The 14,614-nt window shown below is 44.8% G+C and overlaps 1 protein-coding gene and 1 long non-coding RNA gene across 2 annotated transcripts in view; both read right to left on the bottom strand.

Annotated features, from left to right (window-relative positions):
* LOC144283935 (uncharacterized) overlaps nt 1–14,614 on the bottom strand; it is a 315,621-nt gene that overhangs the window by 288,798 nt on the left and 12,209 nt on the right. The window lies entirely within an intron of this gene.
* LOC144285089 (ubiquitin carboxyl-terminal hydrolase 17-like protein 6) lies at nt 1,635–3,242 on the bottom strand. Its single transcript, XM_077850359.1, has one exon. The coding sequence runs from the start codon at nt 3,240–3,242 to the stop codon at nt 1,635–1,637; it is 1,608 nt and encodes a 535-aa protein (XP_077706485.1).

Here is a 14,614-nt window from a genome sequence, read left to right as displayed (position 1 = left end):
TAAAACAATTTCAGATTAACTTGTTAATTTCTGTTTACAACCAGGTTACAAATTGCCAGGATGATTTCCCTACATTTGTTAGAAAATGGATTTCACTAAGACAAACTGACATTCCAGACTGGGAAGCACGCTTTGACATTCCTATAGATTTACCTAAAGAAAAACTGCAGCATCTGTGTAGTGGGGGGAGTGTATGTGTAGGCGCACAAAAGCAGGACACCCAGCACGTGGTGGACTTGACCGTTTCCATCCAGTTCAGCGGAGGAATTGCTGGTTCACCACATCAGTCCAGGTAGGGACATATCCTCATTCCCACAGACACCTCCTCAGGGTCCTCTGCTGTGGAGGACAAGTCCCCGAGTCCACGAGCTGTCTCATTCCCTATGACAGTCTTCAGAGGACGGGGATACCTGCAGATGCTCTTAGGGAACTTTTGGCAAGACATGCACACAGGTTCCCTCACTCTTTATGACACAATAAACTGTATTGGCCATAAGAAACACAATTCCCAGACATGAAAGTAACCCTGACACCTTAGATCTCTAATTTGTCTTAGGTACATGAAAATCTCCAAAAAAGCCTGATTTCTTCTGCACAGATCCTATTGTCCCTTACTATCCAGTAAGGGTGGCATGTCCAAGTTTGAATACAGAGTGAAAATAACATTATGATGTGATGTTACAACTGCACATCTATGGTCACACTCAGAGGCGTTTGGTTGTCATGCAATAATTTCCATTCTACAATGAACTTGTCAAACTCTTTTGTAAGAAATGCAATGATAACATAGAACACCTATAACCTGACCTCAAAACGCTTTGGTAGACTCATGAACTTGGCACTGTTTTCCAGAGGTATCAACCCAGGTCCAAATTTGAATTTGAACTGGTCTGAAATCCAGAGTCCACTTCTTCTGGGTCAAGAGATGCCACAGAGTAGACGGTAGCAAAATAGTCATAAAAAGTTATGTTCAGTGGGAGGCTGGGCATTTCCCTTTGGAATAAGAGTCCTTGTTAGTTTGCTTCTCTTCAGTCTTAATGTGGGAGAGAGTGAAGGGAACATAATAAAATCACTGTGGTTCAATCAGGTCTGGATGCAGTTATCGCCCCAAAAATAAGCACTTAATTTCCATCTTACGATTTCCAAGCAATGACCAAGACACATCGCTAGCAAGACCCAATACATACTTATGTTCAGAGAAATACTCTTTCAATATAAATAGAAGAAAAACATTGGGAAGTGGGGAGCATGATGAAAGGGTCAAACATAGTGACTTCAACCCCAGGTCCTCAGCATCATATCCACTCTCAACCCTGATTGCTCACTGCCTCTCACCTGCAAGTGGCCCCCACTCTCCCCAAGGCTGAAGGAGAGGCAGGTTCCTCGATACACCCCATATGAAATCCACACTATCCCAATATAAGATCATGACAATGAACCAGGTTTAAATATCAGTGTCCTCAAGTTTCAGCTGAAGGCCATATCCCATGAACACACCAGATAGATGGTTCTTCCATACATATAGAACACACACTTCACACAACACAAAATATTTCCAGTATGGGACTGTGTTCGGGTTTGGAGTGAGTGAGTGACGCTGTGTGTGTGGGTGTGTGCGCCCATGTGCACCAAAGTTAAGAGACACATCCCTGGACTGCTTCCCCAGACCTCTGTCCCTTCTTGCTCATCCTCTTGGTAGGTCTGGCTCTCCCTGGCACACGCGGGACTTTGGCCACGTCCCCGGCCACCTGAGGTGGGAGCATCCCAGCTGCAGTGGTGAGCAGGTCGACGGTCTGCTGAGGATGATTCTTCGGCATCTCAGGTCTGTATTTGGAGTGGTGAAGGATGACTGCGTTCGCAGGAAGAGCAATTTCTCTTCTCCTGACATTGAGTTCAGGCTTAGGGCGGTTGCATTCTTGGAGGCATCTCCACTGGTCTAATGTCATTTGTTGCCTTGAGGTCTCTTCCCCACACTCCTCCAACTGAGGAAGGTTCACGGAGGGATCCGTTGCCGGCTCTCCTGAGGCCTCACCCACCACTGTGGGGTCTGCCTCGGGAGATGCGAGTCCTCCCTCCTTGACTGACTCCCTCCCAAGGTCTCTCTCCAGATCAGTCTTCTGCATATAAAAGAGGACATAGGCAGGTTGGCGCAGCGCGCAAGTCACATCACAGGCGCTGACCTTAGCATCATCCATTTTATACCACTGGCCATTTCCTGCCTTTACAAAACAGAAGTAATGTCCGCTGTGGCAACTCCTCCCAGCGTGCACCAGCACGGCATAGAGCACATAAACCAAGGGTCCTGCCCTCTGCTCAGACAGGTAGTGTTGCATGTCAAGGCGCTCAGGATATTGCACCTCCTTAGTCATTTTGTTGCCTGTCAAGTCTGAGAATCGTCTCAAGACCAGGATGAGGACCTTCGGGGAAGTGTGCAAAGTCAACACCTTGGACGCAGGCACCTTCTCCAGACACTTACGACAATGGTAGGCATTTTCACCTTCCAGCAGTTCGGGTTTCACCAACTGCTCCAAAGCTTGGATGACGCTGTGAGCATCTCCGATGTCCAGGCTGATGTCCAGGTAAGGTTCCAGAGTGCTCGAAATGCCTTGGCAGTGGAGACACTGGATTTGAGACCTCCAGTACCCCTCAAAGAGTTGCTGGATGAGGGTGCTGTCCTGAGGACGCTCAGGGTCTGAGAGCTTGTCCTCAGGCAAGCATGCTTGCTGCATTGCATCCAGAATGAACATGAGATACTCATGGGCATCTTCCTGCTTGTATCTGTGTAAGGTGGCGAGCAGGAGTGGCAGGGGCCGGAGCACACGTCCAGGATGGCAGAGAACCCGCGTCAGGTGAGCCTGCAGGGTACACAGCATGCAGGATGTCTGCCTCCTACAGGTGGTCCCGTGCTGCTGGGACAGCATGTAGCTGGCGAGGGGCTCTGTGTAGGTCAGACACTGTAGGGTCGCATTCACATAGCAAGTGTTGCCCATGTTCTGAAGCCCGGCTCCCACCTGGGAAAGGCTCTTCCAACTCAGAGGCGTCTTGGTGGGAGGCAGCCCTGCTGATGTGGGAGCCAACGGGTCAGTCGGGGAGGAGAGCGTCTTTGATGCAGGGGATGTCGTCTCAGGCACAGAGGGTCCTCCGTGGACTTCAGCACCGCCTCTCCTTGACCAGCATGACTGGGGTTTGGGAGAGGCGCTGAACTGAGGCTCCTCTGAGGGGTGGAGGTGGGCAGCCTCCATGTCTGCAGAAACAGTGTCCACAAGATACATTCAACCAGGAGCTTCGTGTCGCAAAGGGATGCTCCTCTCACTGTGCCAGTTTCCAAATGTCAGATAGTGAACCTCACCTCCACCTTTTATGGCTTTTGGGCCCTGGGATAAGGCACAAAGTCCTCTCATCCACTCTAATTGCTAGATTGGATTACAGGATTTGGGTGTGGTCTCTCCCTGACAGAGACCATTCAGGTCAGCCCAGCTCCTAATCTTGCCTCCCACAACAGACAGCACCTTCAGATCTTTCTCAAGCTCCCTAACTGCCCCTACCTATTTCTGAACAGACTTTCTTCAGTGTTTCTATGTTCAGTGGAAATCTTAATGGGTGTCCTTTTTCATTTTGAGTAACCTCAAGCGAGCCAAGGAGAGTTAGACATTAGTGATCTAGGACAGGGAAGATCATTCTCCCAAAAGAGCTCAGGTATCACATAGGAACACCTTATCCTCACCAGCCAGAATGTTTGTAGCTGTAACCAATTATTTGGGAATATGGTGTCCATGCTTTGCTTCTACACCTTCATCTCTGTCTACTATGATTCCAATATACAAGGATGATGAAGGTCTTAATGAATATCATTGTCTGTCTAGGTGTGTCTCGGGTCTACAACAAGTGAAATCCTCTGGATGGTTTTATGCTTTTGGGAAACATTCCTTTAAAGCTCCTTTCTGACAGGTCTATATCTTAAATCCAGTGTTATTATGCCGAATTTTAAGTTTTCCTCAGGTAATTCTACACCAATATTCTTTATATACTTTTGACTTAATTGGAGTATGTCGTAGGCTTGCACCTTTTTTACACATTATGGTTTTGGCAGTTGTATATGCAGGGAGGTAGGCACGGGGTTAGCTCGTGGTTTGGAAGTTTCACTATGGCTTATTCTGTTTACAGAATTGGTAGTCTCTGCTGAAAGATTTTTGATTCGACAAGACAATTAATTCCTACTGTGACCATGACCATTTCCAGTTTATGAATTTGAATAAGCCTTAGGAAAGGTGAAAACCTAAGTCCATTTGTCTTCTTTACTAAACAGAGGCCAAGAGAAATTTTGCAAGGCCTTGGTCAGTGACTGGGCTGCACAAGCCCTGGGGCCCTGCTGAATTCTTGATGTTCACTTGTCATCCCTGGACACTGAGAGAATAAAAGTGTCATCACCTATGCCACCATGTTTTAGGATATTTATTCTGAAACCATGGAGTCTAAAAAAACTTTTGTGTAGGATGCTCTTTATGATATCTCCGTGTTTAACTGAAAGTTTTAATTGACAAAATGAATATTACATCATGAATATCGTCAAACTATGACCCCATTTTTATTGCCATTAGCTCTAAATTGAGCAACCATACAGAGACATGGGGCCTAGGAATGATGTCTTTTGCTGAGTCTCCTCGTGTTGTCCAGAGATCCCATTACTCATTGTTTTACGTGAGAAATAACTGTTTGGGAAGGTTTAATAATCCCTCTCTTTCTATAATCTGCTTAAACAAAGCCAGACACATCCTCTGTGCCTGAGAAAGTACAATATTATTATTGTCTGCTTATCATTCTTTTTTTAATCATCATTCTCATTCTTATTATCTGCCTCAATTAAGTATTTAAACACCTTATGAGTATTCCATGTCAGTTGATTGGCTAGATGCCTGATGAACTTCAGTAGTCTATTACAATATCCCCAGTTCAACTTTGGACTCTCTTAAAAATTTCCTCTTACTTTGAGCAGAAATCTAAGGCTGTGCAATTCCTTTCTGTTGGTCTGAGTCCTAACTGGGGTACGAACAGGTTCAGTGTTTCTTCAGCATGGCATTATCTCAGGTATACGACAGCAATATGTGTTCTTTCTCCTCCTCAAAGCTGTATTTTCCAAGAACAAGTTCCCTTTGGGAGTGACTGCCAGTTCTTTGTATTATTTCTCTTGAGAACATCTGTCACCAAAAACTTTTTTCAATCATTTATCTCAAAATACCTTTACTCTCTTCAGCTTAATCTTTGTTCTGAAGAAAAACTCGTTGTCCACATCACCCTGAATTCCAGAATTAAACCCATTATTCATTGATATTTCTTACAGAATGGATCAGCCTCAGGTTTCTTTTATCTTTGCACCTAAACTCTTGAAACTCCACAGCCACATGGCTGTGGTCTATCGTTGCATGTGGCCTATCGTTGACCTGTCTACAGTATAAACAGCACCATCTTTACCTTTTGTCATATATCTGAGACTATTAATTTGGAGACATGAAAACAATCACACATTGGGAAGGAATGTTGTTGAAATTAGAAAGTAGACTGCCTCCATCCCAGGAAGACATACTCTGCTTCTAGATATCCTAGAAATGACTATGGCAGAAGGAATTGAATACCCAGTAGGGACACTGTGTAAGTTGTGCAGGGAATCTGAGCTCCCATACAGCTGCTCACGTGACATGTGCTTTTTCTGATCACCAGGCGTGTACTCGGTGTCTGCAGGAGACTCGGTAATAGGGAATTGTGATTTTGGCCTGGGTGATGTTATGTTGCTTTCTGGTCACCAAGTACTGGATAACTGAGGCCTTACTTTCTCCACATAGCCCATGGAGCTATGCACAGAAGGATGCAGTGTCAGAGATGGATGGTCGCTGTGAGGTTGAGTGCCTTTCCTTTGAAGATAAGATTGGGGGCTGTAGAGCTGAACTGATGCCACTTTGCTGCAAAAAAAGGAAGAATAATTAAAAGCCAAGCCGGAGCTACAGGAAGTGAGAAGCAAAGATCCTCTGGCTGTGAGCTCCATGCGGCAAACATCTCTGGATTTATTCTCTTGACCTCCAACATGGGCATTCTTTGAATGAAGCTGTCAATCCAGCTTCTGACACTGCAGAGAAATATGATCTGTAGGCCGTGAGGGGCCCGGGGGAAGGCACTGTGTTATGTTGACCTTCGGAATCCTCACTTGCTGGCAGAGGCCCCCTTAATTATTTTATGGATTGATAAAGTGAGTGAGCAGATTAACAGATTAAACAGGTAGAATGGAAAGGTGGGACCATGGTTGAAATGTTCTAAAAACCTGGCTTCAGACAGAGCTGTGACCCTGGGTCTTTGTCGTTCAGACTCTGGTCTCTGTAATATGAGACGACTCAACCACATAGTACATGCCCATGTGATGGACACAAATTGTGGCCGCCTTAGCAGTCCTGCTGGCTCATGCTTCTCCGGCTCCTTCACAGATAGCTGTTAGCATGGCTTCCCCTCCCTCTTCAATCTGGAACATCAAGTGCCATAATGAAAAGGGCCTGTGTCAAAGTTTAAGCTGGCCAAAGATTGGGTAGCGTCTTCATGCTGGCCTCTTGTAGTGAGAATGTAGCAGTCATGGCCTCTTCAAGAGCAGGGTTCCTAGAGATAGTCTAATTCAACACTTTCATTACAGCGGAGGAGATAGAGACCCCAGAAGATGCCACTGTTGCCGGCTTAGTCACAGCAACACTTTGGCTTTTGGTCTTATGTTCTTAGCCTGTCCACAAAATGGGGCCCTGGCTGAGAGCAGAAGCCTGAACAGGGATTATTTATAGCAGCTCCGGTGAGCAGCTGGGTGGAAGAAGAAGTGGAAACAGCTGCAGAAGAGTTGGACACTTTCCAAGATCCCTCCTGTGACCTTGTGATCCTTGCTTGTCTGGGCTGATGGTAACAGCACACAGGTTTGCTTTTGCCCTTATTTGCCAAAATTCAGACTCCCAGCTTTCAGGGCTAGCAATATATATGTCACAGGCCACTGTCATCCTAGACTGACAGCACACTGCTCCAGAACAGAAGAAAGACAGTCCCTTGGCTCTGTCTGGAGAATGTCCTTACCTATTTGACTAAGCCTGCTTTCTGTAGAGATGTAAATAAAGGAGAGCAGAATAAAACACAACTTAGTTCCAAGGATGAGCCAATTTATAAAGGCTGTAAAATAAGAAATCAAAACATTTTTTCTAAAAAATGTTCTGGTGCTGCTACATATCTTCATGGCTAATGGGCTGATTTTTTTATTCTGAAAACTACACAAGAGATGAGTGGGTGGAAGAAGCTCTCTTTTTGCAAGTATCACAGGTCCTGGGGTCTTCCCAGAAGTTGCTTACCCAGGCCTCAGATAAAACTAACTGCCTTTGAGAATCTAAATGTATTTAGGCCTCATACCCTGTTCTTTCTGTTTTTTTTTTTCTCTCCTCTTTCCTTGCAAAATTAACAGTGGTGTGTATAGTGTCTTCCTCTGCTTCTCGACTTACAGAAACATCCTCTACTACCTACATGCTGCTGGGATTTCTCTTAATGAGGAGACTATGACCTCTTAGACATGTGTTGGTCACCATGCTCTTTGTAGAGATTCCAGGGGCACCCTCGGCAATCTATGGTTGGTATTTTTTGTTACCTCGATACATCGCAAGCATTTCACAATGTGGTCTGTCTCCTCCTTCATTCCTGTCTCCTCTGCCCTTGAAGATACAAGTCTTCCAGCTACTTTCTTTCTTTTCTTCCTGTTGTCCTATGTTCTCCCTTTCCTGCGATTGCACACACCCTGGATTCATCCATCTTCATATTACACATGTCTCTAAGCAATTCCAGGAGCTCCCGTGGTTTCAGCCTCTCCTGTTGATGTGGCATTATCTCCTCACCAGCCTTTCCAGGCTCCAAGCCTCCATTCTCTACTCCACTCCACTGCAGTGCATGGATGCCCTGCACACTGCATCTTCCAGACCTTGAGGCCAGTTGCTTCCCATTAGCCCCTTTAATGCAAGACATTGGCAGTAGGCAGGAAATTAAGATGAAGGGTGAAGACAGTCCCTTCCATTTCCAGCTCTGGCCAGCAGCACCCCAACAGCAACAGATGGTTGGCTCCAGGCTCCAACTCCTTTAGGCTTTCTTTTTTTTTTAATTTTTTTTTATTGGTGTTCAATTTACTAACATACAGAATAACACCCAGTGCCCGTCACCCATTCACTCCCACCCCCCGCCCTCCTCCCCTTCTACCACCCCTAGTTCGTTTCCCAGAGTTAGCAGTCTTTACGTTCTGTCTCCCTTTCTGATATTTCCCACACATTTCTTCTCCCTTCCCTTATTTTCCCTTTCACTATTATTTATATTCCCCAAATGAATGAGAACATATAATGTTTGTCCTTCTCCGATTGACTTACTTCACTCAGCATAATACCCTCCAGTTCCATCCACGTTGAAGCAAATGGTGGGTATTTGTCATTTCTAATAGCTGAGTAATATTCCATTGTATACATAAACCTTTTGGCTTTCTCAGCAGCCTTGCAAGATCCCTTGAAGGAACTAGCAGCACCCAGGGGGTGCAGCCATTAAGAGGCCCAGCTGGGCCACAACCTGTTTTGCTGTGTACCCTGGTTCTCCATGGCCCCTGTTTGGCCATATCTTCTCCTCAAAAGTGTGAACATTGGCTGCAGGATGTCTCCACCCCACTTGTCTGGGCCCCTGTCATGGAGCACTCCTTCCTTAAAGTCTTAAGCATCATTCATGCGCTGTTCCTGACTTAGAGGTCTGAGCACCAGCTGTGCTGTGTCCCATACTCACACATCCAGCCCCAGCTGTAGGTCGCTAACACCAGGATTTCCAACCCCTGCCCCTGATAGCGCCTTTCCCATTTTCTCCTCCGGGCACGTAGTTATTAATCTCTGTGGACATTTGACCATCTGCTACCTGTGTAAGCAATCCTTTGCATTAAATTTCGTGTTCTGAATACACAGCATGATTTCTGTTGACCTAAATGAGCTTTGTCTGATAAAAATCCTACACTGTATTTCCGACTTCAACTTCATGCTAAAGTTTTACAGGGAATTGGTCTTCCCTAACTGGATCTCTGATGGGCACCCACAAATAACTAGTTTTTATTGCACTTTATCCCTTCCTTTCCAAAACTGATCTTCATTTACTGTTCTAGATCTTAGTAAATATTGTTACCACTTACTCAGGCACTCAAGTTAAAAATGACTTCCTCAGGCTTCTTGTCCCTTACAAATCACACAATTCCTTCACACCATAAATGTACATAGATTATTCCCCAGTATGTGCAAATTGTGCCATACCTTTTCCTCCCTTCTCTCTCCTCACTAACATTGTTCTCATTTACCAAGAATTAGGGATTGGATATGGTTCTACGTTTCATGCTACATATTATGCATATATGCACACACGCATACACACCCACACACCAGGTTTCTTGTTCAATCATAAAAACTAAGGATAAGTGTCACACTCAGATTTACAAGAATTCTTAGAATGTTAAAATGTTAGAGCTAGAAGTGGCCTTGGAGGTAATATAAATCAGTGTTTCTAGAGCCAAATTGATTCCAGTCACCTAGGGATGCTTGGGTGGCTCAATGGTTGAGCATCTGCCTTTGACTCAGATCATGATCCCAGGGTCCTGGGATCGAGTTCCACATCGGGCTCCCCAGAGGAAGCCTGCTTCCCCCTCTGCCTGTGTCTCTGCATCTCTCTCGGTGTCTATCATGAATAAATAAAAAAAATCTTTTTTAGAAAGTTGATTCTAGTCACCTAGAATATTTTTGAAAATCAGAGGTCTGTTCCCGACTCTCACACTTTCATATTCGGAATTTTAAGTTAAGAATCTGAATTTTTAAAACGACATGTCCAATCAAATCTCCTGCATAGTGATGTTTGGCAACTATAGCTCACTGACCAGAGGAGCATCTGAGATTTGATAGTGCCCTGGTTCTGTGTCCCACACTTCCAGTTAGAAGCCAGAGTGGAGCTTCAGAACTCAAATCTAGAAGTTCTGCCATTGAGCCCAGTGGTATTTCACTGTCCTACACTTTTGAAAAGGAGATATTGAGAGGAACTGAACAAATGGCTCACCTCCTTGTTCGGGGAACAGAAGTTCAGACTTTAAAGATAGATTTATTTATTTATTTATTTATTTATTTATTTATTTATTTATTTTTCAATTGAGAGAGAGCTGGCATACACAAGTGGGAAGTCAGGGGCAGAGGGAGAAGCGGACTCCCTGCTGAGCAAAGCAGTGCTGGATCCCTGGACTCCAGGATCATGACCTGAGCCAAACGCAGATGTTTAACCACTTGAGTCACCAGGTGCCCTAGAAGCTAAGACTTTCATTGGAAGATACATGTCCAGCAAACAACATAGAACATGGCAGTTTCCACAGCCTGATGGGAAGCCTGTGGGAGCTCAGAACAGAATGACTGAGTTTGACTGTAGTTAGCAGAGTCTGAAACAAGTTCTCAGACAAAATACCCTGTCCTCGTTCAAACCTTCTTGTCAATCTAGTCAAAATCACTTTAACTGACCTGAAAGATTGCTGTTCCATTCTTTTGCCAAAGTGTCCGTAGTTTATGTTCCCATTTGAGTATTACTTCCATTTACAACTGCCCACTTCCATTAGCATCCAAAATAACAAGGACTCTCTGTCCTCCCTTGAAGGCCGTTCTGCTATCATAGGACACCCCTGTCCCCAGACACCTGTAGGGAGGTATTGAAATGTCCTCATGATGCAGAGACATTCTACTAGTCCTGGTGAGTGCGGACTGAAATGAAGTCATTTTCCACCTGTCTGTATGGACACCTTCACCCATGAGAACCATTACTATCTTCGTGAAAATCTATTCTTTTTTGAACCAAGTCTCCTCAGGTAACAAAACAAATTTATAAAAGACTTATTCAGTTTGAGAAACTGAGCACTTGAGAGAATCCTACACATAGGCCAAAGTCTCCACGACCTATACTACCTACATCCCACTACATCCTATGGGATAGTCAGTGTTTGAGAGAACCATAGGTCCCTGGTACCTGAATGCTCCCTCCTGATTGTGTGCATCACATCCTAGGTCTGGTTAGATGGACTTGGATGAACTGCAGTCAGGGGCTTTCCAGGTGTTTAGAACCATCTGTGCTTCATCAGTGAAACAGAACAGGATATGGGTAACAGAAAATGGGGCATTTTCCTAACAGTGTTTTTTGTCTCCAAACCTCCTCTGCTTATATTCTCTAAGAGTTAGTGACTTTCAGATAATAGCATGACAGAGCCATGATACAGCTCGGGGGCCCAGGCAATGGGAAATGATAAGGATCTACTTATAGGAAAACTGAGTCTAAGAACATTAGCTCCATACAACTGATCTTTGGGGCTTAAGTCATTTTTATGGGGCTTAAGTCACCCTTGGCTCCCCCTGTTACCTTTCAACTCTGGTCTTCTCAAATGTATTCCTCCTGAGATTCCAGCTGACTCCCAAACCAAATGTGCCCTTTTACATTTAGGGTAGAAACAGGAATTAGAGTTCTTAACCATCCTGTCCAGCCATGCCTTACCATAGCCTGCATCAGACTCCCTGCTTTTGATCAAGGAAAGAACTGGAAGTATAAAAGAGAACAGCCAGTATCTAAAAGTCCTGGCCAAGTATATTCAAGGAGGAATAGGCGATATTATTACACTTGAGGTAGGATATTTATTCATTTGTTTTGATGAACAGAAACCTAGGGTTTGCTGAAATGTAAGAAGTAGACACAGAGGTGACAACAGTGCTTAATTAACAATGGTAGTAACTCAAAATGGGGGAAGAGTAATGATGACGGTGGTCCTGGAGTTTTTTCTTAACACACATTGCAGACTTATGGACAAATGGGGCACACTCTCTAGTCTCAAGGAACCTACTAGATCTTCAATGAAACAATTCTGTATACATCACTTCTATATTTTCTCCATATATAATTTTACTCAGCAAAGTTATTTGCTTTTAAAGAACCAAGGCCAATTGTGAAAACTGCAGCAAAGTATTTTCATCAAATGAGACAATGAAGTATGCAAGAAACATAGAGAATCCATAGGGGTTTCTCCAGTGAAATACCACCATACGACTATTAAAATGACTCATTGTAGGTTTTAGGCCTCCAAACCTGTAATAAAAAAAAAAAGAAATATTTTCTGTTGTTTTTAGTTACTAAGTGTATGGTAATTCATTATAGTGACAATAGGAAAGTAGTGGAAAACTCGAGAACACTCTGGTGGGAATCCCAGGATGAGAGCCAAGAGACATCTCCATGCGACAGGGAGCAACATGCACAGCTGGCAACAATATTGGTTGTGACACCTCAGAAATCTCTGAGACAGAGTTCTACAAGATGATGAGATTGATGGACATACCTGATCAGACTGAACTTTTTAAGAGGGTCGAACAATAGGCAGAGAGGTTAGGATTGAAACACAGAAAAGGGGGAAACAAAATCAGATATATTAAAAAAGAGAAAAGAATGAGCCCTGGGGAGAATGTCACGTCGAGCAGGACAGGAACTCTGTAGCGCTCTCTAAACAGCACCACTTCCAAAGCAAGCACTGACCACGGCTGTGCCTGAACACCCAGGGGATAAGGCTGGGGGCAGGGGTGAGGGGTGGGGAGATGTGCTTGTCTACTCTGACAGTTGGGGTTGGTGGTCCCTATTCATGGAGCTCAGGTTCCCTCCCCAAGTAGCTCTCCCTTCTCTTTTTATCTGCTCCATCTCTACTCTATCCTCATTTCAGGGAGTTAACTGGGCTATGCCTGGTTTTCCCTCTGAACGCCTCCTAGAAACCCTCTCCACATAGCAAGCTGCGGCCATTTCCGGGCATCCTTGGTCCACCAGAACCTCCACAAAGTTTTTAAAGAACACTTGGGGGCCCAGGGATCACTCGCCTCCCTGAAGACGATGGAGAAAGTTATCCTGAACTGAAGCATCCTCAGAATTATCTGCTTCAGCTCAGACCCTGAGAACCGATAGTGTCAAAACTTGAAATCCAACCAGGCTTCCCATGACCTAACTGAATCTCTAATAAAACTTTATGAGAGCTCCTGTAGGTCCAGATACCTCCTGTGATGAGCGGGAAGACATAGGGATTTTGTTCTTGGATGGCCAGAGTCGTCAAATGTTTTGAGTCTACTTGGGAACCAAGGAGCAGCTCTTGTCTTCCTGGAGAGGTTTCAGTTGACACCTGCCCAAATATCCTTAGAATTTTGTACTTCAGCTCAGCGTCAGGGAACCACCATTGGGCAATCTCAGCCAGCCTGAGTCCCTGGAAATGTTTAAATGTTTAAAGTCCTCTCCTTGTTCCAAAAAAGGGGAACTTGCCTTTGAAGGCACCGGGTGGTGACTGCCCACCTACTCCAGCAACTTCAGCACTTCCTGGTTTCACCCAAAAGCAGTATGAAACTCCTATGCTGGCCTTTGTCACCCCTGCTGGTCTGGTTGACAGAGGCTCACACTCCAACAGCCCAGAGCCTCTATATGCAAATATGGTTACCTGGACCTCCAGTGGTTGGAGGGAAGAGGTGGAAGAAGGGCAATGGGATGCTAAGGCTAAGAAAATGCTGGGGTTTATTGGGAGTCATAGCCTGGTTCATGCACCCTGGCTGTGAGTCTGGCTCCTGCCTTCTCTGCATGCACCCTGGGCTGGCCAAATACTTGAAATCTGATGGGTATCATGTGGGTGGCTCATGGTGGCTGCAGCCCAATGGAAGCTTGCCCTCCCCTGGCATTTCACTGTTTTCTATATTTTCCATTTTTCTTTAACCTTTAACCTGTATAATGGCTTATGAGTTTTATTGTAATAAAGGATAAGTTAACTTCACACAAAATTGACTCTGATGCTTTTAAATGCTACATTGTTGTACTTAGGTCCTTCACAGTGTGGCAGGCCCGGAGCCCACGGCACCGGGGGACACAGCCCAAGATCCGGTGCTCCCCTCTTCCACCTCCATTCTTTAAAGCTCCCCCACTGGGATATGCACACAAATTCCCAAGATCCCCCATTACTTGAACCTAGTTGGTATGACTTTCTATGCCACAGGCTACCTGTTTTGGCCTTATGAAATAATTTTCTTGAACAGAACATGGGGCTCAGAGCCTGAGATACCCCAGGAAGATGTTCCTGATATCTTGTCATTTGACAAGGAATTTGAGAAATATGTACCGGAATCTCCCAACTTCTTAGGTTTGTTGTAGGAGACTTGGCAGTATTAATTGCTTTAATAGCGTTAAAGTCACTGTGATCGTCCTCCAATCATTACATTGCTCTTGATTATTACTTTTACTGTTATGTCTCTTATTATGGATTGTTCATGGGTGGTTGTTATAAAACACTGACTACATTTTCTATTCAAGAGGAGGGTCTGATATTTGGAGACCATTTCTGATTATTCCCCAGAAGACTTTCACACAACGAGGGTACAGTTCTCCCACTCCACTGCTTGGTTTCCGTTCATGCGGAAACCCTCTCAGCATGTTCCACATTCCTCTCCTGAGGCATATACCCTCCATGAGGGCAGGGAAACCAAGTGGATAATGTCCCCAGGTTGGCAGATCCTAGAAA

This window comes from Canis aureus, chromosome 15 (assembly GCF_053574225.1).
Source record: "Canis aureus isolate CA01 chromosome 15, VMU_Caureus_v.1.0, whole genome shotgun sequence".
Lineage (NCBI taxonomy): Eukaryota > Metazoa > Chordata > Mammalia > Carnivora > Canidae > Canis > Canis aureus.
Note: the sequence above shows the minus strand (reverse complement) of the source record. Positions and strands in the feature narration are given on the sequence as shown.